The 26,565-nt window shown below is 44.5% G+C and overlaps 1 protein-coding gene across 3 annotated transcripts in view; it reads left to right on the top strand.

Moving 5' to 3' along the window:
* The window catches only part of ENPP5 (ectonucleotide pyrophosphatase/phosphodiesterase family member 5), a 390,400-nt gene extending 364,927 nt beyond the window's left edge, over nucleotides 1-25,473 (top strand). For all 3 annotated transcript variants that reach the window (XM_086926231.1, XM_086926233.1, XM_086926232.1), the window contains one exon: nucleotides 24,614-25,473. In XM_086926231.1, the coding sequence (XP_086782357.1) occupies nucleotides 24,614-24,996 (383 nt within the window). In that variant the 3' untranslated portion in view covers nucleotides 24,997-25,473. The remainder of the gene's footprint in view (nucleotides 1-24,613) is intronic.
* The last annotated feature ends 1,092 nt before the right edge of the window (nucleotides 25,474-26,565 follow it).

The following is a 26,565-nucleotide window of genomic DNA, read 5'->3' as shown; positions in this document are numbered from 1 at the left end:
CTTCCAAACGAACTGCAGTCCTTGTAGCCAGCAGGACTTGGAAGGGACCCACAAATCTCGGCTCCAAGTGACGCTTTCTTCCAAAGTTGCGGGTGACAACCCAGTCACCCGGTTGGAGCCGATGTCCAGGACCCTCTGTCTGTGCCGGTAGAGCTTCAAAAACCTGTTGATGAATTAACCTCAGTTTAGCAGTCAGATCATGAAGATAATCAATCAACATTGGGTATTCGAGACTATCAAATGCCTTAGGCCTCGGGACCCCCCAAATGTTCGCAGGACGGCCGAACACCATCTCATATGGGCTAAGCCCTACTCGAGAGTGCACAGTCGCCCTGGTCGACAAGAGAGCTAGAGGCAAGGCATCAGGCCATGACAAACCAGTCGTCGCTTGAATCTTAGCAAGTTTTAGTTTCAGAGTGCCATTGTACCCTTCAACTAAACCCGCTGACTGGGGATGATTGGCGCTATGGAATTTTTGTCGAATTCCAAGGCCCTTACACACACTCTTCATCACACTCCCCACAAACTCACTTCTGTTATCCGACCATACAATCCGTGGCATTCCATACCGAGGAATGCCACGGATCAGTAGGACTTTCGCTGTGGACAGGGCAGTATTATTTTTAAGAGGATAGGCCTCAATCCATCTGGAGAACGTGCAAACTACAACTAAAACATATTTCAGGTTATTGCTTCTCTCCATATCGATAAAGTCCAGTTGGATAACCTCAAAGGGACATGTAGGAGAAGCAAAATGGCCAGGTGGAGTGGGGAGTGCCCTTGCCAGGATTATACATCATACATACCATACAATTCTTAACCACCCTCTCAGCACACTTAGCAATACCGTCATTCTTCCATACAGGGAACAACAACTTACATATACCTTTCGCACTAATATGTGACAAGCCGTGAGCCATAGTCACAACGGCTAGCACATATGCATCCGGTAACATCCACCTCTGACATTACGACAAATCAATCCAACATCCATGCGCATCTAACTTTCCCGTGCTTTCTTTCCACTTAGTCTTTTCAGTTTTGGTGGCCTCATTCTGAATCGCTTTCACACTCTCAACAGTATCCTCACACATACCAGTCTCCGCCGGCCACCTCACTGAACTCGTAACGTACATTCGGGTTGCAAGATTCTTAGCTGTTTCCTTAGCAATCTCATCCGCAAACGCGTTACCACGACCAACATCATCCGTAACTTTTCGGTGCGCGCTGCATTTAATAATTGCCACCTGCTTAGGCAATGTAAGTGCGTCCAAAAGATCGTTCACGAGCTGTCCGTGTTGGATCTTCGTGCCATGCGATGTCATAAATCCTCTTTCTCTCCACAATCGTCCAAAACTATGTGCAACGCCAAACGCATATTGACTATCTGTAAACACATTCACTCGCTTTCCCCTAGACAAAACACACGCTCTCGTTAACGCAATCAACTCCGCCGCTTGCGCTGACTTTTGACTCAATCTCGCAGTTTCCACAACCGTACTCAACGTCACCACAGCATACGCAGTCGTCACATCACCATTCGGCAACTTGAAACACGAACCATCAACATACAAAGTACCATCGGGATCTGCCAATGAGGTGTTTTTTAGGTCAACACGACCCTTCGTTTCTTCCTCAGTTCGTAAATAGCAATCATGTGGTGGTACATCATCTGATTCCATATTAGTCGGCAACAATGTCGCCGGGTTCAGTACATTACAACGCTTTATTTGTATATGACTTGCCAAAAGTGTCAACTCATAACCGGACAACCTTGCGCTCGTCAAGTGTTGAGTTTTCGTTCGATTTAAGAGAGTGTCAACTGCATGCGGAACCATCACCGTAAGCATATTATCCATGACCAGTCCTGCAGATTGTCGGATGGACACCACAGCTGCCGCTGTCGCTCTTAGACAACTCGGCAAGGCTCTAGCTACTGGGTCCAAGGTCGAGGAAAAATATGCACATGGACGCTGCTTACCACCAAATTGTTGCGTCAAAACACTCAACGCACAACCCTCTCTCTCGTGAACGTATAGTGTAAACGGCTTACTGTAGTCAGGAGTACCTAACACAGGAGCCGAACACAACGCATCACGCAATTCAGAAAATCTTCTCTGACACTCTTCAGTCCATGGCAAAGGAGTCAGAACATCCTTGCACGTGAGGGCTAACAATGGCTTCGCTAGCAATGAAAAATTAGGAATCCATTGCCTGCAGTATGACGTGATACCTAGAAAGGCACGCACATCTCTCTGAGTTGTTGGCACAGTCATTCGAGCGATCGCTGCAATTCTCTCTGGGGTCAACCTTCTTCCCTCCTTTAACAATAAGTGACCTAGATAGGTTACTTCTTGACAACAATATTGCAGCTTAGAAGGTGACACCTTGTGATGTAAGTCACATAAATGCTGTAACAGCGATACTGTAGCTGTTTGCAAATCTGCTTAGTGTCAGCAGCCACTAACAGATCATCAACGTACTGAATCAAGGCCGCACCAGCCGGTAACACAAACGTATCAAGTTGACTCTTAAGGGCTTGGCTGTAGATCGAAGGACTCTCACAGTAGCCCTGAGGAGCGCGTTTAAACCTGAAGCTGCGACCACCTAATGAGAAACCGAATAGGTCTCTGCTTTCCTCAGCAATCGGAATGCTAAAGAAGGCATTCTTCAAATCGATTACCGAGAACCAGGAGGCAGAGGCTGGAATCAGAGTCAGTAAAGCCGTAATGTCAGGCACCACAGGAAATTGTGGAATCACAATTTTATTTACCTCTCTTAAATCAATGACAAAACGGTACACACGGTACACAGGAGGCTTGGATGGATCAGTTCGTTTCAAAATAGGTAACACAGGACTATTACACACATTTCCCCGAGTTTCCTCAATAACATCCTTCTTGATCAAGTCATAGATAATCGCTAATAGCGCTCGTTCACCATCAAGAGAGATACGATACTGGGGAATACGTGGTAATCGCACATTCGATTTCAATTGGACAACATAAGGTGATATGTCCAGCAGGCCCACGTCATTGGGACCTGTTGCCCACAAAGACTCAGGAAGAGAACTCAATTCCGGTGGGAGCTTATCAGTTGACAAATACATAGGAGAGATCACTCTCTGTCCCAATGTAAGCTCCACTCCCGCAGGAGAACAATACAGAGTCCCATATAACCGCTTCAACAAATCCAGGCCCAAAAGATTCTCGCCACAACCAGTAGTCAAAATCAAAGGAGCTTCTAGCTCACGAGGCCCAATTGTGAGGGGCAAAGGGCTAGAGACCGGATTGCTAACGGGGGCGCCAGAGAATCCAACGGGAACATTCGTTAAGCCAGACAAAGGTGCGCCAGGGAGTTTCGAATGCATGATGGAACTTTTCGCTGCACCAGTGTCCAACAGAAAAGGCTCAACTACGCCCGATGTGGCAACTGCGACGTAAGGCCCTCTCTGATCAACCGGAACTGATACTACTCCCTCTCTTTGTCTGTGGCTGTCCTAGTAATTACCATCATCAATGTCATGCTCGACATAATAGTCGTCCACATGATACTGTACAGATCTACCTGATGATGAATCGCGCTGATCAAAGCAATTTCGAGTCCGATGAAGTAGTAGAACGCTCATTCTCATTTTGAGTGACACCGCGACCTCTACCGCAAGATGCCTGTTGAGGACCACTACGACCTCTTTGAGCCGAAACACCATTGTTTCGGTCACGCAAAACCGGACAATTAAACTTCAAATGCCCTTCACCTCTACAGTACGCGCATTGATTATACCCAAGCATAGATCTCGGTGTAGAGGAGTCAGTACGCGACTGAGTCCTAGAAGACTGTGACTGTGATCGATTTTGCTGCTGTGAATCATTTTGATTCGAGCGCGGAGGATACGCTTGCTGTAACAAAACCTTAGTTTTAAGATCCTTCATTTTCTTATCTGCACTATCATTTTTTTCCTTTTCTCTGTTTTCATAATATTGAGCCGTGGCTAATATTTGAGCAGAGGTAGAAACAGCCCACGAACTTTCGGAATTTTTCAATTTGTTGCTGAGTTCAGGCAACAGATTCGACACAAATTTATCAACAAACAGTCGCTGACCTCCCTCAGTGCTCATATCCTGACCACTGTGATCGATGAATGCCTCCTCAAATCTGGTAAAGAAATCAGAGACACTCTCGTCTTTCTTCTGCTTGCACGCAGACAGTTTATCCCAGTTAACTCTCATTGCTGGCATAAGTGTCTTCATAAGTGTAATAATCCTCTGGGGCAGATCCGTAATGAGCTGTTCAGGTTTAGCCCCACCAACTTGTCGTCCGTCTGCCGCCGCAAGAGCAGCCCAATCACCGCCTAACTCGGCTACGTGATTCTTTTGACGGATTTTTGCCCAAATTGGTTGAGGTACTACATTACCGAACACATGTCAATATCGGCAAGGTTCATAATAGTAGTATCCACTAATTGGGATAACTCCTTATAATAACCTGCCGGATTCTTGCGAGGGTCAGGTAAAGATTGTTTCACCTGTAAAACTTCTGATCGTTTCCATGGGAGGTGTACCCAAACTCTCTGGAAATGTGGCAAAATTGCGGGGTTAGCAGCAGGATTACCTGGCATCCACACCGGGGGAACTTCTCGCATGGGATACTGACCAGGTTGTGCCATCCACTCCTCGGTGGCGTCATTAAACAATGCTCGAGGTTGTACTGTAGATCGGAAGGATAGGAGACGCTCTAAAGCACGTCGAACATTACTACCCACAATCACACCGTTCGAAAACTGATTCTGGAGTTCAGTCATTTCGGGCGGTACATTGTCTACCTCATCATTATCCCACTCCTCTCGTAAGGATTTACACATTTCTTCAAACACAAATCTTTGTGTGGGCTCATTAAATTGAGAGAACGTCTCAAACTATGCGCGGGGTGTACTTGGCAGGATGCCTAATCCATTTGCGCGTCATTTTCACTAACGTATCACTCTCCCTACCACCAGGAATTTGACTTCGTCTCTGAGAGACATCAGAAACATCGGACCCAAGAATCGGTCCAAATGGAGAGTAAAGATTAGCAACAGCATTAGGTATGCGACTACGGACAGAAGGAGAAGAGGAGAGAAGTACAGGGGCCACAACATGAGGGCTGAACGTAGGAGCAGTAGGAGCAGTAGGAGTAGCCAAGAGAGCAGAAGTAGCAGGAACAATAGACTGAGAAGGTATAGGCAGTGGAGCAGTAAGAAGAAGGGCAGGCAAGGAAGCAGGGACAACTTGAGGAGCAAGAGGATTCGGAAGAACAGGACCAACGGCAGGCTGACCAGCAGCTGCCGGAACAACAGGTTGCGGAACAGGAGGAACCACAGGGGCTGTAGTATCCTGTGCGTACGGAGGTGGTGATTTCAGTAGATAGGACAGCAAAGGGTCCTTTACCGCTTCTTCTCCCTTCTTATCAGAACTTGACGGTAAAACGGGATAACACTTATCCACCGCCATATGTTGCAGTCTAGCAAAAACGTCCTTTTCCTTCTCTTCTTTGTCTCGCTGAAACTGCTCTGCGTTTCTCATCACCGTAATGATACCTTCTCTCTTATTTTTCTTAATCTGTTTGATTTCTTTCTGCTTGGCCTCTTTTCGCCATAACCGAAAGGAATCAAACATGGCCGGCCTAGATTTCTTTTTAAACAATTTTGCCTCAAGATTGTCCAAAATTGCAGTTTCTAAACTACCATGAGGTGGCCAACTAAGGACACCGTCATCTTTAGTATAGCGGATCCAATAATCATTATATACGATAGGACCCACTCCATGGCGACTATAGAGCTCATAGATCGGAGTTCCAACTGGAGGTATCGGACATGAGTCCTCCAATCGGGAATCCGTACCGCAACATTTAAGGAAACCAAACAAAGTACTACGGCCAGGCATTGTGCACACTAACCGAGTTTACAAACTTCAAGGGTTATCGAATTACGATGTCCTCGCAAAAATGCAAGACCCTCGGTTTTTGTCAATTGCAATCGTCAAATAAAACCCAACAACTAAGAACCAACAACTAAGAATCACAAATGCAATGGAACCATGCAAACAACCAAGTTTCAACAACAACGACCAAGGACTATGGGAGCGACCCACAAATACTTAACTGAAAGAACAATGGCGTCACCAGGAAGGCCCGTCTATCGTCTCGCTGTACAAAGGACTACGCCAGGCCCCAAAACAGGTCGACAGACAGGGCATCAGTCCGTCGCAGCCGTCAGGAGGCGGGAATCTTCGCGGGAAAAGTCTTCGGACCACTTATTTCGACAACAAGATCGATGAAGCGGGGTGCACCTTCCCTCGGAGATTTCACACGAAGTTCCTCACGATCGTCGGGCTTTGGACCGGTACCGCTGATGTCGCCCTACGTTGGGCGCCAACTGAAGGACTGGGCTATTCTAAGGCCCAGCGGTGCCAGGGGACAACACCTGAAACCTTCGTGGGTTACCTGTTCCGGCGTACAAATGACCGAGACACGGGACACTTCCTTCGGCGTCAAAGATCAGCGTTTATTTACTGCAGGGATACAGAAGTCACAAGAAGTACACTACGTGCAGGTTCTGGGAGACTGCTTCAAATTGCAACAGTGGATCGCTCCTTTTATACATATTTTAGTCATAGCACAACATGGCGAACAAAAGATAACAACTCAGTTCCCACAGTAAACTTCAAAAGGGTTGCTTTCATGTATCCAAGAGCCCGGAACATAATTGCAGTAGCATCGCCGGTTCCCAACTGTAAAAGTACGTTATCCCACCATTAAGTACATTCCATTCTGGCTGTAAACGAGTTAAGAAAAGAGACAGAAACAGGTGCAAGGAAGACGAAGATAGACAACAGATTGAGTAAGAGTGTAAGGGGCAATATCGGAAGCACGATTGCAGGATCAAAGGATTCGTGCCTAATGCATGCACGACTGAAACAATAGACCGGCACGGCAAGATGAGCCTCGAGCGGGGCCATCTGCCTTTGTAGTGTCATCCCCCTCGTCATAAAGACACCCTCAAAGGAACACGTGTCTTCTGCAAGAGCTTGGGAATCCCAGGGTCACGAAGCGGACAGTGTCCGTTCGCTGGCTACTTGAGGGCAAGAGACAAAATGGATGCCGTATCTAAAATGGAACCCGTGGGTTCAGATGGAGAAACCCATGAATAAGACGAACGGTTCAGGCCAGCGTAGCGAAAACGTGTACACCCACTAAACCCGTCATTTGCGGTTCATAGATACCAAACTCGTCCATATTCGAACGAGTCGGAAAACACCATTATGATTGTCACGGAACCTCAGGCTCTGCATTCCTGGCACGGAAAGTCGTGTACAGAACTGACGTCATCTCGCGTGGGAGCGTCTAAGTAGCTCCAGCTACCTCATCTCCGCAACGACGACACCAACGACGCACACAAAGCCGCCCGACGACGCCTACCGACGTGTAGGGGTACTGCTGACAAAAACTTTCCGGATCCAGTCTGACGCCTGGGGGTCATTCTAAGGTAAGGATCTATCACTAACTAATGTTTCTTACAGCTATATCGTTAACGAAGGTAAGTAACTTGTTCAACATATTAATGCAGCAGGAAAAGAAATAGCAGCACATGCAGCTAATCATTGGCACATTGCCAATTTCCAGGCCCTAATCGCACGTTATGAGGGGCCCTTTGGACAAGATAAAAGAACTGCTACAGCATGTTCCAGAGGAACATAAAAAAATGAGGCCAGCATAGTGTGTCAGAAGGTCAGGCTATTACTAAAAACGCTATTAGATGTGCCTTAGATGCAGCGGATACAGCCTCTAGGGGAATTAATACCAGCATAGTTCTCAGGAGACATGCTTGTCTCAGATGTTCTGGCTTTAAACCAGAGGTCCAGCAGGCAGTCCGCAACTTGCCTTTTGACAGGGACCATCTGTATGGCCCTCAGGCAGGCACCACTTTAGATTAGATAAAAAAAGACACTGATTCTGCTAAAGCTATGGCAGCTTTAAGACTCATACACTTAGAGAATCCTTTTGTTGCCTTGGCTACAAAGTCGGATATAAATCCAACACCACAGAAGCAGGGCGAATCCACCTATACTAAAGGTTTTTACAGAGGCTCTTCCGCGGGAATAACCGAGAAAGGTGTAGTGGTACCTCTACACATGGAGCAGTCGCCACTGCCAAATAGTGACTGCCCAATCCTTCCCCGTGAAAACACTACACCTGCCAGGGAAGACTACAATAATTTCACACACTCTGGTAGTCCATCACAACAGACCAGTGGATATTAGCCATTATCCATCATGGCTACTGACTGCAGCTTATTACCACACCACCAAACATCCCACCTTGCACTCACAAGTTATCACACGATCACCTAATACTTCTAAAACAGGAGGCCTAATGCCTTCTTTTCAAAGGGGCTATATAACCAGCCCCCTTTAACAACAAGGCACAGGAGTATATTCTCTATACTTACTGATTCCAAAAAAGGGTGGGTCACTCAGACCAGTCTTAGACCTCAGATCTCTCAACTACTACGTCAGAACACTTTCATATGGTCACTCTACAGGATGTCATTTCACTTCTACAACAAGGCAACTTTATGGCCACCCTGGACCTAAATGATTCTTACTTCTATATACCCATTCATCCTGCTCACCGCAAATACCTCCGGTTTGTCGTAGCAGAAAAACACTACCAATTCAAAGTTCTTCCGTTTGGAGTCACTACCGCACCATGGGTGTACACAAATTGCTTGCCGGTTGTCGCAGCACATCTACAACAACAAAATGTTCATGTTTTTCCAGACTTGGATGATTAACTCATTAAAGCCAGCGCCCATCACCAATGTCAACATCAGAAACAGTTCACAGTAGATCTGCTCTACAAGTTAGGGTTCATCATCAATGTCCCCAAATCTCACCTTTTAACCTCTTCAACTTCAATAATACTTAGGAGGAATGCCCAACACACAGCTAGGACTAGCCTACCACCCCGCTCAGATACAGTATTTTCTACACTTCACCCTCAATTCCAGCCAAACAAAACACTCACAGTTCAGACTGTCATGCGTCTACTGGGAATTATGCCATCTTGCATTGGCATTGTTCCTCATGCAAGGCTGCACATGCCCCACTACAGCAATGTCTATCTCGCCAGTGATGTTAGTCACAGGGTCACCTCCAGGATCTAGTGTTGATTGACAACCCCACTCACCGTTCTTTGCAATGCTGAAACTCCAACACTCTGTTGAAAGGGTGGCCTTTCCTGGACCCTGGGCCCCACATCATTCTAACCAGAGGCGACTCCGAGATGGGTTGGGATGCATATCTACAAGACTTGACAATACAAGGTCAGTGGGATGCCAAACATCAATCTCTTCACATCACCTTCTTAGAACTTCACTAATTTTTCCTAAATCTGAAAGTGTTCCTTGCTCATCCACCCCACAAGGTTGTCCTAGTCTGGACGGACAATGTGGCAGCCATTTATTAGCTACAAAAACAGAGGAAGGGGCATGATCTTCTCAGGTGTCACACCTCTCTCAGACCATATGGAACTGGGCTCTTCACCATCCCATACATTTGTTGCCGGAGTATCTGCCAATGATGGGCAACAATCTTGCAGACCTCCTTTAGCAGGATGCACCAACAAACCCACGAACGAGAACTCAACCTCCTTCCCAACTTTAAAAAGTGGGGATTAACCCAGATAAATGTGTTCGCCACAGCCAATAACGCAAAATGCCAAAACTTTTCCTCCAGGTTCCCACACCCATTATCCAAGGGCAACGCACGGATGAGTTGGTCAGGGAAATTTGTTTACGCTTTTCCACCTCTCTTTCTCATTCCATTTCTGGTTCGGAAACTCAGGCAAAAAAACTCTCACCATGATCCTTGTGGCTCCCACCTGGGCACGTCAGCCATGGTTCACAACACTACTAGATATCTCAGTAGTCCCACATGAGAAGCTCCCCAACAGGTTGGATCCTCTCACTGAGGATCAGGGACAAATCAGACACCCAGACGCCAAGATGCTCAACCTAGCGAATTATCTCCTGTGGTCTTAGAATTTGGTTATTTAAACTTACCATCAGAATATATGGACATTCTTAAGCATGTACGCTACCCCACAGCTAAAGCCTGTTATGCTAATGGAAAAGTTTTGTTTGCTATTGCCAACCAAAACAAATTATTCCCATCAAAGCCACAGTGCAAGACCTTATTTGTTGCTTACTTCATTTGCAAAACTCCAATTTAGCATATGCTTACAATAGGTTGCATCTTGCTTTAATTACAACCTATCTCCATAGACTGCATTTACCGCTCCTCAAAATCCCAGCCAACAAAGCATTTATGGAAAGACTAAAACGACTCTTTCCGCCTCGTGTACTTCTAGCACCCTCTTGGAATCTAAACATTAGGCTGATGGTCCTCCTTTTGGTCCTCTACACTCATTGCCCCTTAAATTAATATCATGGGGAGTGTCATTTCTAGTTGCCATTACCTCACTCAGGCGTGTTGGTGAACTTCAGGCACTAACCTTAGAAGAACCTTTCTTCCAAATAGATAAGGACAAAGTAGTTCTTCGGTCTAATCCCAAAATCCTTCTGAAAGTAGTCTCTCAATTTCATCTCAATCAATCCATTGAACTACCTTTTTTCCCCCAGGCCCCAACCTTTGTTCTGTAGCAGAAAGAGCTTTTCATAGCCTTGATGTAAAAAGAGGTCTCGAGTTCTACATTGAAAGAACTAAAACTTTCAGAAAAACAAAGCAACTCTTTGTAGCCTTTTCTCCATGTCATAAAGCAACCCAATATCCAAGTCAGGCATAGCCAAATGGATTGTTAAATGCATTCGGACTTGCTACATTAAAGCCAAAATACTTTTACCTGTTACTTCTACAGTACGCTCCACTCGTAAGAAGGGAGTGACTATGACTTTTTTAGGAAACATCCCCATAGTTGACATTTGTGAGGCAGCCACATGGTCTACCACACATACATTTACAAAACACTACTGGGTGGATGTATTATCACTCAAACAAGCTTAATGTAGGTCAGGCAGTGCTAAGGACCTTGTTTCCAACTTCTGAAACTCCCCCACTGTACTTAAAGACAGAGTTGGCACTTGGCACACCTTTGTTTTCCTTTCTTATTTTTCCGTTTTTGAATTATGTTTGTAGTATGGCTAATCCATCTAATGCATCCCCCACTGTAGCCAGTGCTTCTAATGAGGGACTGCTTTGTAGTCTATGCAGAGCATGTGTATCTACAGCCACACATGCCATCAAACGGATTATGTTATTTACCCTGTAAGCATCTGTTCTTGGCATGTAGTGCTGTAGATTCACATGAGCAAAAGGAACAAATGATGGACGGAATGCTGAACAATGCAAACATTCACCCCCAGTCACAAAGATCTGGGTTTAATCCATTGTTTGTTTCCTCACCACGCCACCCCAGAGTGGACCCAGTTATATGCAAATCAGTGTTGACCCTACTCCTCATGGGAACAGTCCGGACCGAACTGCCAAACTAGGGCCTTCCTGGACCACAAACAACATCACCCGTGTGGAAACATAATGAGGAGTGGGAACGCTCTTTAGGAAAACAACTCCTATCTAAACACTAGGAAAGAATGAGAACGGACAAACATTTATCCTACACATCAATCTTGGGCAGGGACATCCATTATGATGTGTGATATGATTAGCACTACACCACCCTTGGACTCTATCGCATGTACCACAGTGCACCCTCTAAATGTTGGAGAGGCTGCACTGCAGAGCATTCGATGAGGGACTCCATGTTTGTTGGGCACTTCTGATGATCCCCCTCTTTTGGGAAAGAGTATCAAAACTCCTGAAGGATGTATTAGAATACTTGATTCCTGTGTTGCCAAAGATGGCGCTCTTCTGCATAAAACCCACAGAACTGAAGGCCATGGCGAAATATGAGTGGTATTTGATGCTCCAGTGTTTATGGGTTACCAGGCTAAGTATTGCTTGTAATTTGAAGAAGGCAGACTGGCCCTCACTCACCCAATGGTACCATAGACTCTGGTCCATTCTTGCTATGGAATGGTTGAGGTGCAACATGAATGCACTCATTTACAATATGACTCTAAATAGAAACCTGTATATGCCAAGTTAATCAGAGGCCCACCAAACTCAGCCCTTCCTCTGCGATAGAGAACCTTGGGCCTATTTGACTGATATGATTTTTTAAACTTTCTTTTCCCCTTCTTGTAGTAAGAGTAGCGATGTTGAGTAGGTATGTGGTCTGTGCCTTTTGGGGTGTTATTTGTGGTGGACACACTAACCTATTTGAGAGGGGTTGTTAACTCTTCTGAAATTTGGTTTTGCAGAAGCATTAGGCTGGGATAGTTGGCAATTAAAGACAGGCCGCCTTTACTACAATCTGAAATGTATATGGTACCACTCGATCTATGAGTTCTCTGTTAATTTACAGATGTCTAATTGTCTAAGTCGTATTATACTGATGGTGAATGATTTTGCTGAGTGGTAGCTTCTTGGTGGCTCAGCTCTTAACCCCTTCACTGCGGCGGCTATTCCGCCGCAGTGCTAAGGGGGCGGGGCGGCCGCGCGGCGGCCGCATGCTGGTGACGGAAGCGCTCCGTCACCAGCGTCGGTGGCGCTGTGCTTATGACGGAGCGGTTCCGTCATGGCCCGCCCCGCTCAATGGAACGCTCAGCGCAGGCGCGGAATTCGCGCTGCGCAGGCGCTCCGAGCGGGCCATGACGGAACCGCTCCGTCATCAGCACAGCGCCACATCAGCAGGCAAGGGGTTAAACTAAAAAATAAGATATAAGCAAAAAAAGGAGATCTTGTCATCATGCATACTTCTGTTGCAGACTTAATTCTGAAACTGGCTATCCTCATGAAGCACACACAATTTATATCAATCAACATATTCTAGACAGAACATATAAAACAAGCATTGGCATAGCCAATAGGTCTCGCCTTTGGGACCTTATAAGTGTTTCGTTATCTAGCACAATATCCTTGGTGCAACAACATCAAGTGTTGCATGGCTAAACACTTAGAAGGTCCCAAAGGCGAGACCTATTGGCTATGCCAATGCTTTCTTTAAATGTCTGTCGCGCTACAAGCAGACATCAACTAAATATGCAAATGAAGGGCTGTTACTATACTTCATTCCATTCAAAAGTAACTTATTTTTGCAACCATGACTGAAACAGTGGATCATTGTGTCTGATGGCATATGAGATTTTTTTTATTTTTTTTAAATCAATCAAGTAACATATAAATTGGACACTTTTATTTTAATTAGTATGGCCAAAATTCCAAATATGCCTGTCGTGCATATACGAAGCTGAGCAACGGATAACCGTGCATCCCAAAAGATCAGAGTTGCAAGACATTTCAACAAATTCATTAATTCCCATAATTTTTCACCTTGATGCATGCCTGCATCTAGTGGGCAAATACAATTCAACATCAACAGACCACTTTGACTCAGTCAATGGGAATCGCAGAACTGCAATAGGCGCACAGAATTCAAGCAGACTTTGGGACATGTAGTGTATCGGACAGTTGTATAATACTTAGGGGAGACCATTGGTGGCGTTTCTCTGGGAAGAGTGGGACTGAGGGAAGTGTGGTGTTGCTACCCAGTACTGTAACCAGTCATCAGCAACTAAAAATGCATGGAATAAGTGATGAATATCCGTCACATACTGCTGGCCAATCAGAGGGCTTTAATGTAGTTCACCTCTAAAGGTCCTAACCAGCTACATCCTATGACCCGCTTCTTGACATCTCACAATGACACTTCATATGGGATGATGGCAACAAAGTCCATGTTTGCAAATAACAACATAATTTCTTTCTCCAACCTATGTTGGCTCAGTACCATAAACTTTTAAACAAAATATCTCAGAATGGAGAACTCCATACAGCAACTAGATAAGTGGTCTATAATCATACAAAATATCACAAAAAGACCTACACCGCCATTCAAAGCTGCTAGTGTATTGAAGATCATATCCTACGCAACTCTCTCACACACCTCTTCTTCTACGCACTGCTATTGGCTGTGTTCAAGAATTATACCTGCAACTCTGTGGTCATCATGCACGACACAGAAATAATTCCCACAAAAACAAAAAACAAAGGTAGCATCCTTCCATCCACACATCCATGCTGCGTCGAAAAAAAAAATAGGACTTTCCACCGTAGTTCTCACGGCCTAGCAGTCACGCTAGGTGCAATTAAGAAGTGCCCTGTATGATCTGTCCTAATGTATACCACACACATTGGTTCAAGCAGTGGTGCTGGAACATTTTTTAGAGCTGGGGTGCTGCTATTAATGTTTTTACACTGAAATCATAGGAACTGTGAAAAATCTGAGTGTCCTACAAAAAAACAACTGTGGCAAATATGCCATGCCCGTTCAGCAGGAGACTGTTTTGAGAGAGGTATGAAGCTGGTGGTGCGGTTTGGAGCACTGGTGAGGTAGCGCACTGTTATTTACAGAGAGTGCATTTTCTGTTGAAATGGCAACTCCATTTTCAAAGGTACAACTATCGGGTTTCTGCAAATTTAATCATTGGCTCATCACCAAGTAAAGTGTCTTGATCCTACTAAAACTTTTGTTTCGTTCACACTTCGTAATTACAAAAAAGTGCATTTCTAGTTTTCTAATTGCTGATATAATTTGAAATATGTGTATAGTTCATTAACTGATATTAAAATGCTGTGTGTTAGAAAACAACCGACATGCTACAGTCTTTCCATCCCTTTCCTGAACCCCAGCAGGATTGTCAGCTAGATCAATCCTCTCACTTAGCAGTCAGAGAAATAAGTAAGAAAAATACAAACATAAAATAAAAAGATGTAACAGGGACCTTCAGCTTCTATTGCCTACCTGTACCACCGTTTTTTGTTGAAAAGGTGGAAACTTGTGGCTTCCCAAGCTCGTTTGCTGCCTCTCACGTTTATTTAACATTGCAAAAGGCTTCTGTGTCACCAGGACACAACGTTCAAACCCTGTGGTCTACCTTTACGAAACATAGTTTACGGGATTCAAGACTATTTGTCGCATTAAACCTAGCCAACACTACAACTCCCAAAATGCTCCGAGTTATTCATTTAAACCCCAGACGGTAGACAAGATGTCCTGGAGGCATGTGGGCATCGGCTAAACTTCTTCTCCTGCTCCCACACCCATAGCCCCTGAAATAATAATGAACAGGCAGGAAAATGCCAAACTGCCATCCACCTCGGGGGCTGCGAATTCAAACCCAGTGCATTGTGGTAGAGAATGTGGCTAACGGCCAAAGCTGCTGACTTAAAGGAGATGGGGAATGACTGCCCCTATTACTTACTGGCAATATTTGTTCCAACAGACTAACATCACAGCTAATATAATCTCACACTGTAAAGACATTTGTCTAGCGACAGCGAGTACACAAACTGTGCATGTTTGGAACTAAAAAATGCATATTCAACAATTTAAAATTCATAGAAGATCGACCACGCTAAACTAGAGTTCACCCTAGCTAGGTCAGAGATTTCTTGGTGAACGATACCAGCTGAAAGAAGCTCTAGTAGACCAGTCCTGCCCTTTGCATAGTGGTACTTGTAGTATTGTAAAGGGGAAAACAAACATCCAAGTCCCGGAATGCAATCCTCACAATAAATGTGCGACTTGCACCTAGCATAAGACATAGAAACATTTCTGAAGAGATGTAGCCCTGGTCCAGCAAGTCCACACAGGGCCATGGCTCTCCTTAAAGAATTCGTTTTTCACTCAACAGTAATACAGATTATGCGGGCACGAATTTTCAGTTGGGATTTCAGAATTATCGCTTTGCGAGCGAACTCCGCCACACACGAAATGCATATTTAAAAACTATAATGAAAAATAATGGCAACGTTAATATTCCGAGTCGGCAGTCCTTGGATGGATTAATTAATTAAAATGTGTATTCTGGGTATAGAGAAGTCTAGAAAGGTAAATGTGGTGTTTTGCCAACTTGGCGCACAGTGTCTGCCCCTATACATTGTCTAGCCTGACCTGTCTTTTTAGCTCACAGACCTTTAAATGGTCACACTTGTGATCTTTCACTCCTGTTAGAGCTTAAATACTTAAGTACCATAACGGAAAGTTATATTGCCTAATAAGGCAGGAATAGCAGACATATCTTGGTAAAAACATAAAATGTCTCTCCATGGGCTTTAACCTCATGGTCCATAACTAAAGTAACAGATGACTCCATGAAACCCGGATATAACTACTGCAGTCCTGCAGTTTAGAGATCCGAACTTCCCTTCGACAATTTACTGATTTCAGGAATATTAGACCAGTCGAAGTTGAACTAAGCGAGAACTACAGTTCCCAGAATACACTAGTTTGTTGACTGAAAGCCCAGGGTAGGATCTTGTGGATCCATCTATAAAACGAGGGTTTAAGTACACTTTGATATCCATGCCCATCCAATTAAATTATGCCTGCTAGAACCCACCTAAGATGCCCATTTCCCTGCAACCTCTCAACGCCACAAACCTTACAAAGCATGGCCTCAGGCACCCCAACTTTAGACTCCAGTCTTAACTTGGCATTCACTGGAGTTAGTGGTGTGCCCCCACCACCATCTATCAGCACAAAAAGACCGAAGGGAGGGGCTCTGTAAAGTTGCCGGGCCCGTTCTGCCTCAGTGAGTGGGGGCAGCCCACGTGTAAGAGGACCTATTTCCTGCCACACCCTTTGGTCTCTGGATTGGCGGAAAATTGATGAGGCCTCTGCATGGATCCCACCAATTAGGCCCAGCAATGGTTGGGAAAATCTCTAAAATCTGAAGGAAACTAACAAATGGCCCAAGACAATAATGTTGGTTACGCCAAAGATCCAACCGGATAATATTTACTAGGACAGTGGTCCCTTGCAACAAAGAAGGGCCCCTTAGCCTCCTTTCCACAAGGCCTTGAGAACTCACAATGTGGCAATCCGACCCTGATGTGCCAATTAGCTGCAATCAGGGGCAGGACCAAATTTACATATGGAGGTGAAGTGGGGAACGCAGACAGCGTGTGGAGTTCTGGGAGGCAAGATGGGTGCTGAGACCATTGCAGAGACTGAGACCGTCTCGGAGGCTCTGGGTACCAACGGATGTGCCTTGAACTCTCAGAGTCCAGGTTAGTCGAGCACCGGAAGGGGGTTGGATACTCCAAACCTGCCAGGAGCAAACTGATATATAAACTAGCGTGCGCGCGTCACGCTGAAAAGAGGCAGCAGGGGGAGGGGAGAGAAGAGGGGGCCTGCGCCGGTTTCTCTTGCGGGAGCGTGCAGGAACCATCTGTTCATTACAAACAGATGGTTTCAAAGCTCACTCCTGCAAGGGAATCGTCAAACGTGCATGCGTTGCCATTCAAAGCAATGCGTACACGTTTTTGGCAGAAAAAGGGAATCGATTGCTAAAGGTCTCCTATGCCCGCTGCGAAGGCGAGACCTAAAAACAAAAGAATTATTGTCTTATCTTGTCGTTGTTTTATTTTCTTCGTTAAGCCTTCTTTTAGCCAACACTTGTTTCGTCGTTTCTGGGTAATATTTCTTCGACTTCATCAGGGTTAAAAATAATACAAATACCACCATTGATATAAGATTTTTTGATACAGTATATACATAGGGGCACAGTGCATATCATTCTCATTTCGCATTACCACAACACCATCACACTTGACGTGTGTTTAAATTATATTTCATTGTTGGAGACCCATGCACATGTATCTTAAATTATCTAACAAAATGTAAAATCACAAACTTTGCTACAGTTGGAATGGTGATATGCCAACTGGTAGGAGAAGTAAGGTATACTTTATTTTCAAAAAACTAACTAAAGGTGACGGAACACCTGTCTTATATGAATTCCTTATAAAAGCACGCGAGTGAATAGTCTATCCTATGCGTCATGCGTAATTGACAAATGTGAGCGAAACCTCTATTTTTCCTTATATCCCATTTAATATTGTAGCAGGGCTTCTGTCTATGGTAATAAGAAGAAACCCTAGGGGCACCCTGTGATGTGTAACCACACATTAAGGTATAATTGTACCTATTCTGTCTTGACTTTCTTCAGCAGTCCAACCTGTCCCTAGTAAAGTGCAAGAGCTGGTAATGTAAATGCTACTAGTGGGCCTGCAGCACCAATTGTGCCACCCACATAAGTAGCCATAAAAAGAGATATCAGGCCTGGCACTGCAGTGCCTGTGCGCAGTTTGTTAACTGCCTTGTTGTCCTGACAAGTACACCCACTTGCCAGGCCTTACCTTCTCTTTTTATGCACATCAGACACCCCTATAGTAAGCCCAAGGTACCCCACTGGGCAGATGTATGTGAAAGGTAGGACATGTACTGAGGTGTGTACCATGTGCTGACAGTGAAATACTGCCAAATTTGTTTTTCACTGTTGCAAGGCCATCTTGCCCACAGGACAAAATGGGGAATGCTGTGTCACATGTTTCCAGCATATCTTCCTTTAGGCATAAGATGGAGAGATGGAGTTTTATGTGTCTAAACTCAGAATTTAATAACACATCTTTTTATGAAGATGTTTTCTTAATTGTGTGTTTAGAAACAGCGCTTTTAGAAGTGGATGGTTTCTTGTCCTAACCATCCTGCGTGCCTCTGCCTGGTTGTGTATTGAATTCTGGGTTTGGATGTGACCGGGTTTGTAGAATGTCCTGACCCCAGGGAGGAGTAGGTGAGACGGCAACAGGCTGGCCTGCATTTGATGTGTGGGGGGGAGAGTAGCCCCCTGGATGTGAAGAGGGCTATGTTGCTGCCACCAAAGGATGGTTCCCCCTCCTGCTGAGCGTCTGGGGCCCAGACCCTCACTATCAAAGGAAGAGGATGTGCACTGGAAGGAAGACACCCAGGCCTGGTTTGGACCGGGCTCAGAGCTCCCGGAACACAAAGACTTCAAAGGCATTTAGGGGTCTAAATGTGAGAGCTGAAACCCCTGAATTAAAGATTGAAATCCAGACTGTAAAAGGATTGAAACTACTTCGTAATCTAAAGGAACCTCTGGCAAAGAAGAACAGCTGAAGAGAAGGACTGCCCTTGCTGTGTGTTCTGGGGCTGGCCTGCAGTTTGCTGATTTGACTAAGGAGAGGACAAGGGACTTTGCTGTGTGCTGTGTCCCCCTGCTTGTGAGGACTTTGCTGTGTCCTGAACTAGCGTGTCTCCAAGGTCCTGAGGAGAGCTGGTCCCCTGTTGTGGAAACTCAGGAACATCAAAGTTTCCAAAAGTGTCTCAGCGACGCTTGATGCGTGTGCTTTTGCACGCCTGAAACTGCTGTGTGGTATGTGGTGCTGTTTACGAGGTGCCCCATGACTGCATTGCCCCCGCAACTTGAACTTAGTCTACGCTGCTGCACTGTTGTTTGTGGCCCGAGCCGTCATCGTCACTGAGGCTATGGGTAAGGATCGCTGCTGCCAGCCCGAGCCCGTGACACTATTACCCCTGCAGCGTGATACATCGTCCATGCTGCTGCATTTCTGTTTGAAGCCCGAGCCGTCATCGTAACTGAGGCTGTGAGTAAGGATCGCCGCAGCCGGCGTGAGTCGCAACGTGCTAACAGATTTCTCAATGCTAAGGAAGGTGAAAGGGATCGTGATCATTGTTCGCCATGAGGAATCTGACCAAGATAGTCAACAAAGGAGAAGGCAGCGCCGTATCCCGTCCAGCTACATCGTCGTTTAACAACGGAGCTGCAACGTCATTGGGGCTGCCCAGCAGGACGTCCAACGAGTGGGGAGAGAGCGAGGCAGCGCACCCCCCAGGTAAGGCTTGGACTCCGGTCGGGAGCCGCAAGCGTGTGTGCCTGGGGAGGCGTGCAGGAGAAGTACAGGAGTGCTCTGATCTCTCCCCTGCTGCACTGCGTTAAGACGCACTGAGTCCCAGAGCTGCCCGTACCTGCCCAGCACTACCGGGGCCGCCCCTTTAAGCTTACGACTGCTGTCTTTGCTGTTGGGGTCTAGTGGGGCCCGAGTTGACCGCGCAGATTGGCATATAGCATTATTCCTTGCATTACGAACTACCTGATTCTTGCATTATGAACTGCCTTATTCTTGCATTACGACCTGCATTAGTACGTGCATTAAGGACTGTCTTATTACTACATTACAAACTGCATAGCATTGCATTCGGGCTGCATTAGATCATTGTGAACTGCTCATTAATATCGCAAGAACATACAAGTGATTGCTAGCCTAATAACTGGCAAAGTGAAATATTACAAATACGCATATGTTGGATTTCTATTGTTTGGTCTCATCATATTCCTTTTGAGGAAGATACCGCTATTTTTATCAAATCAGTGTGGTGTCCATTTGTGGTATTATCACTGTGTTACTGGGAGTGTGGTTGCAAATACTTTACACATTGCCCCGGAGATGAGCCTGGCTGCCCATGGAAGCTACCGGGGGATGAGCAGGGATTATCTAAGAGGGTGTCCCTCCTTTCCCTGACTAGAAGCAAGGGTCCCTATTTGGACTAATGTACTTACCTCAGCCAATTAGAGACCTCCAGTTCTAAGAATAAGATAATGGGTTTCTAGGTTAGGTTAAAACATTGACCAAAAAGTAAATACATAGTACAAAGATATTTCAGTTCTCACCTCCTGCCTGGTGTGAATAAACCTGCGTCAGAGGTCATCTGTTCCTCGTGCCTCATTCAGCACTACTATCTTGAATTGATGTTGTTTATCAACAATTGCAGGGATGTGGATTTATAGCCTGACGCCCAGGACATATTGTTTGGGACATATTGTTTGGGGTCAAGGGCAGCAAGTTTTCATGTGTATTCTGTCCTTGGAACAAGTAGGCCCAACCCCCTGCAGCACAAACCCTTTGGCTGCCATTTTGCAGTACCACCTTATGGATCAGAGAAGGGCACTGTCTTCAGTTAAGGTAATATTTTTGTCCATAAGTTAATGCTGTTCAACTTGTATTTATGGTTCATTAATTGAATGCCTTTTTTATTATGGTGAGAGCTATAGGTAAATGTTGTGAACTCTAACTGCACTACTGACAGTGTTCTAGTATAAAAATGTGTACAACCATTTTCAAAATTAGCAATATGAGGCTATGTATAATGCTCCCAGATTGCTCTCTGATTTGATGCAAATATTTGCAGAAGCTCAAAAGCAACATTGATGATTCTTTGTTTTCAAAATAAAATGTTCATAAAGAAATGAAAGCAGGAAAGAAAACATTTCGCTAAACTACTGTAAAATTTCAGGTACCATTTCTTTGCAGCATCATTTAAAAGTGTTAATGCATGCTAGCATTTCCCAAAAATATTCATCATAATGGAACATCAGTGCAGTTTCAATAAGATGATGGGAAACAAACAAAAAAACAGCATTGGCAAAGCTAGTAGGTCTGAAATTGGTGGTCAGCTTTTTAATTTAGTCAATGTGTGAATTGTTTTGGCATGTTTTTGTAAAACCTTATTGGTGTGGGAGCTGCCAGGTCCCTCACTATATAACAAAAATTGGCAAAAGTAAAAAAAAAATGTGGTCTCAAAAAGCACACACTGCCACAGTAGTTACTGGCACTAAACAAACCTACTTTGTGTGCCGATATGCTCCTTGTGAAAGAGCAGAATGCTGTCCCTCACAGTGAAGCCAGCCGAGACAGAGAGAGAGACAGAATTTTAATAAACGCAAAAGGTCATGGTCAACGCCAGTCCAAATTAGTGTCAAAAGTGCACCCATGGTATATGTCCTTACATTACGTGCAGCTTTACGGCTTTCGTGAATTCCCAAGAATTTACAGTAGTAGGACAAGAAATAGTACTCCTAGAAAATATTTGTGAACAGCATTTTAGCCTGAGTTAATATGCATGTGTAGATTGGCTCCTGCGAAAATCTTAGTGTGTGCAAGTTCACTTTCTCTCCAACCACTTTTTTCCCTACTCTGGAAGAAGGTTTACGTCTGCAATTGTAAGTGGTACATTTCCAAAATCTCTTAGTATGGGAAAAGATTAGAGAAGAGTTGTTGAAAACCCTTAGAACATGCAAGTTAGTAGGTTTGCACAGGCTCAAAAGGGCATTCTAACCCTGTAGCTATTGCTCACCACTACCTTAAACCCCAGTATGTAGATCTGCGGGAAAGTGGCAACATAAGGGGATTATATGTATTCAAACACTAGTATGATATGAGTCCTGGCATAATCAGAGAGGCTATATCAGAGCTCTTAAATAATGAGATTGCTGCTATAATTTGTTGCTGTACTACATGACACTAAAGGGACAAGTGGATTTTGTTACAGGACAACTAGATGTTTCAAGCAACCAGCCACTTGGACAAGTAGATATTTTATTAAATTCCACACCCCTGAATTGTGTAAATGCTAACAATGTAGGAAATTGAGTTCTCCCTGTGCAAATTCAGTTCACAGTACACGTTTATGGATACATGAGTCTAATCTCATCTGATATAAATTGCCACTTACCTATCACGAGAAGTCAAAGGCTCTGTAGTAACTAAATCATACTGCCTGATTCCATGTGCAATGGTGGCACCTCTCTGCCTACCACAGATACGTTTGAAAAACCACAAGCGTAAAATGTGGTTAGCGATCTTGGGGTGTAGTCCCTGTAAAGTAAGCATGATAAATGCCTTGTCATCTGTAAATCGAGTGTACTCTATATGACACGGCAATTGAAACCCTGACCCCGTATCCCAGGATTGTACTAAGGGAAGTAGGGTGCTTATTCCCACCATTTGATGGCACTGCGGGTTGAAAACCTTTTCATACATACTTATATGAGAAAATTATATGAGCGCCGGAAACCTCACAAACACCTTACTGTTCAGTTTATTGATTCTGAAACTGCCCAGACTGCTTAGCACCATGGGATGTAAGATATAGACTTGGCTGAAGCTAGCCAAATTGTTGGACTGCTCACTGAAAATACCGCTGCCTGATGATCCATGCTCTTCAATGACAACTAAGCCTAAAGTCTGTTCCTGACAGAAAAGACTGGGCCTTATCAAAACTAAAGACCTCTTTAACAGTGGCACATTTGTTTTGGTGACCCAGCTTGACGAGTAAAATGACACAACTAGACAGGGTAAGACATAATAAACAAGCCCACTGCTCAACTTGTTCAACTGAACCACCTTCACTGACTTCCCATACTCACTTCATAATTTGGCCTGATACTACTTTAACTATTTCATAAATATATATTCTGCTTTATCGGTAGAAAGTTTAACCTTATGGCAGACCCAAGTGAGTAAAAAGCTTGGGCATTAAACTAACAATTTTGCTGCTTCCAAATGGGCGAAATTTCCTTAAACAGTAGACACCTCTTACTAGGCTATAACTTTCTGCACCCACTGTACTGCACACCAGCAATGATTGATGGATTTTTCTTAGATATGTAACATAGCTGTAAACACAACCAGTATTCAACAGCAGACTTCTTACACTTTCCTTGGACTGCCCTGGTATCTCATATTGGCAAGAGATCTTCAGTATCCTACGCAAAATGGCTTAGCACTGAGTGGATAGAGGGTTTGAGTGAAAAATTGGCCACATGGTGTTTATGAATGGATTAGATCCTCATGGGAAGCTACATGACATAGCCCAAGAGGAATGTAGTGTCATCTTACTGGTATACATACAAAACATTAAGCTGTAAAGGATTAGCCTGTGTAATAATGGACATGCCTGATGGTCAGTGACTCTGCAATTATTGCGAAGTGTTTACTGGTGTACGCTATTACTATAAATATGTGTACTGACATGCTACACTGTACTCAATCCCTGCTGTTTAATTGTGTCTTTATTGAGACAATGTACCTCACCTGATGGGTACAATAAATTAAAATGTTTTTTGTTTACCAGTTATGGTATGCAACACACAAGGCACACCATAACCTGCACCACCTAATATGCTTAGTACACCCTTGACAACAGCACAGAAACAATGTGTCTCAGCCAAGATCAATGGAGGTTGCTCAGTCTATGGCATGCATTGCATACCATAACTGGCAGAGATGTTCTATTCTCTTGAGTTGAGCATTACTGTGAAAAACATTTTTTCACCAGGCATACTGTTCAGTTTATAATCTGTTTTGAGTTGGTAAAAAAAAAGCAAGGATCATGCCTCTTAATCCACTATTCCCTGACCTAATTTTCTGGCAGTAGTTCCGAGCCCAAGCCTTGTGTAAATAGTCTCAGTGTAAAATTCTATCCCAAGTTAAAAATTAACAGTCAAATCTCTTCAGTCTTCTCAACATGTTTTTAACTTTTATGCAAGGGCAGACCTATTCTTATTTTGTTGTCTGTGGATGCAAAGACCACTATAATGACAGTCACCATCAGTTCACATCTTGATATTGTAATTCTGTTTATATTGGCATCTCCAAACAGCAATCAATGGGACTTCAAATAATCAAGAACCCAGTTGTTAGAACAACTGTTCAATGATCCAATCACATTTCAGCCAAAGTCATTTTGTCCAAGTACGATGATTGGTTAGACATTGCAGTGTGTACCTTTTCCGTGTCTTAACTCCAAATGTTGTGCTCTTTTTAATTTACAGCTGGCAACCATGGCTATGACAACACTCAACCAGATATGCGCTCCATCTTTTTGGCTCACGGTCCAGCTTTCAAGATCAATATGACGAAGCCCAACATCAATTCCATAGATGTCTATCCTCTTTTGTGTCATCTCCTGGACATTCAAGCTCTGCCCAATAATGGATCCCTGAATAATGTGAAGGATATGCTTGCAAGTGCCGACCCTGTACACCCGACCAAATATGAAAAGCCAGAATCATATGCATATCTCATAGGAGTCTTTCTTGGCAGTGTGATTGTGGTTGTTTTCTTAGTGATGCTTTTTACACACTTGATGCGCAGCCAGATACCCATTGTGCGAAGGCATGACATTGAAATTGCACAACCTTTGTTACAGAGTTAGCATATGCTCATTTTCATTAGAAAATGAGTAGACTTATGAGTCTTCAAAAGCCTTTAACTCTTGAATTAATTTGTGCTATCAAAACGACATGTGAAAATGTAAAGTTGGAAAGCCATAATCCTATTTCACGTTGATGTGAGATATCAGTAGGGATCACTGAAATTTATATGAAACCATTTACTTGCTTGTTTGGGTGATTGGTGATACTTGATTCTAATTCTATTTTTGAGGGATTTAAAGTATTCAGATTATTACTTAAGCGTATTTTGCAGAACAAAAGCTTAGTATACAGGTTTAGATGCACTTAAGAAAATAAAACTACTGGTGTTTTTATTCCTTTTCATAGGCTTGTTTTTAGGGAAAGAACGGTGTTGCTTTCTTGCAAAATCATGTGCAGTGCTGTTGTGTGAAGTAAACTATAGGAAATGCTGCAGCTTTTACCGTATTCCTTTAACGTAATAAAATACATAAACAGTGTGTGCCTGACAGCTCCATTTCGTTGGTTGTTGTTGATGATCTTCCCTGGTGCCAGTGGCTTTACTGGGGGGTGGAATGGGGTGTTCCACCTCCATGATCAATAGTAAATAGAGAACCTTTATCCCACTACATAGGCTTGGAATTTGCTCTATCAGGCAGGCTTCTTTTAACACCCTGACTATTTTTATGTCATCTGTGAGAAACTGCAAGGAGTGAGGTAATTTTAGCTCTGAACATTTGGGACAGGTATCTGACCAGCATTCAGTCAATCAGTCAAAAGGTCTTGTGTAGTGCATCTTGTCACCCCGTAGGGACTCCAGACACTTGTGGGCTGTGCGAGCCTCTGTTGAAGAGCCAGGTGTAGAGCTGCTTCCTGAAGTCCTTCAGAGAAGGGCTGGTGCAAAAGTGGAGGTCATTCCAGGTCCTGGCGGCGAGGTAGGTGAAGGAGCATTCTCTCATTGGCTCAGTGAGTGCGGGGTATGAGGGCCAAAACGAGGATGGAGGAGCAGAGATTCCTAGTCTGTCAGTGGAATGTTAAGCAGTCATTGATGTAGGCTGGTCTGGACTTGTGGATGGCCTTGAAGGTGTGAGTGAGGAGTTTCAAGAGGCATCTTTTATGGCCTGGCAGCCAGTGGAGAACTCGAAGGTGGGGGTTGATGTTGGTCCTTCTGGGTAGGCCGAGGAAGAGCCGTGCCCCTGAGTTCTGGATGGTCTGGAGGCGGTTCAGGAGGTTTTTGGTGGTTCCGGCGTAGTGTGTTACTGTAGTTCAGTCGGCTGGCAATGAGAGCCAGAGTGACTGCCTTCCTGGATCCATTTGAAGATCTTGCGAAACATGCAGGAGGAGGAGACGGTGTTAATCTGTTGCTTTATGGTCCGGTGGGAGTAGAGGATGATTCAGATGTTGCACTCTTGGCTGGTGTGGGTGGGTGAGGGGCCGAGTGCGGCGGGCCACCATGTGCCATCCCATATGGAGGGTATATTTTCCGAAGATGATGACTTCTGTCTTATCCGAGTTTAGCTTGAGGCAGTTGGTCTTCATCCAGGTGGCGAAGTTTGTCATGGTGCGTTAAAAGTTGACCCTTGTGGGGCTGG

Source organism: Lissotriton vulgaris, chromosome 6, assembly GCF_964263255.1.
Source record: "Lissotriton vulgaris chromosome 6, aLisVul1.2, whole genome shotgun sequence".
In the NCBI taxonomy this organism is placed as follows: Eukaryota; Metazoa; Chordata; class Amphibia; order Caudata; family Salamandridae; genus Lissotriton; species Lissotriton vulgaris.
Note: the sequence above shows the minus strand (reverse complement) of the source record. Positions and strands in the feature narration are given on the sequence as shown.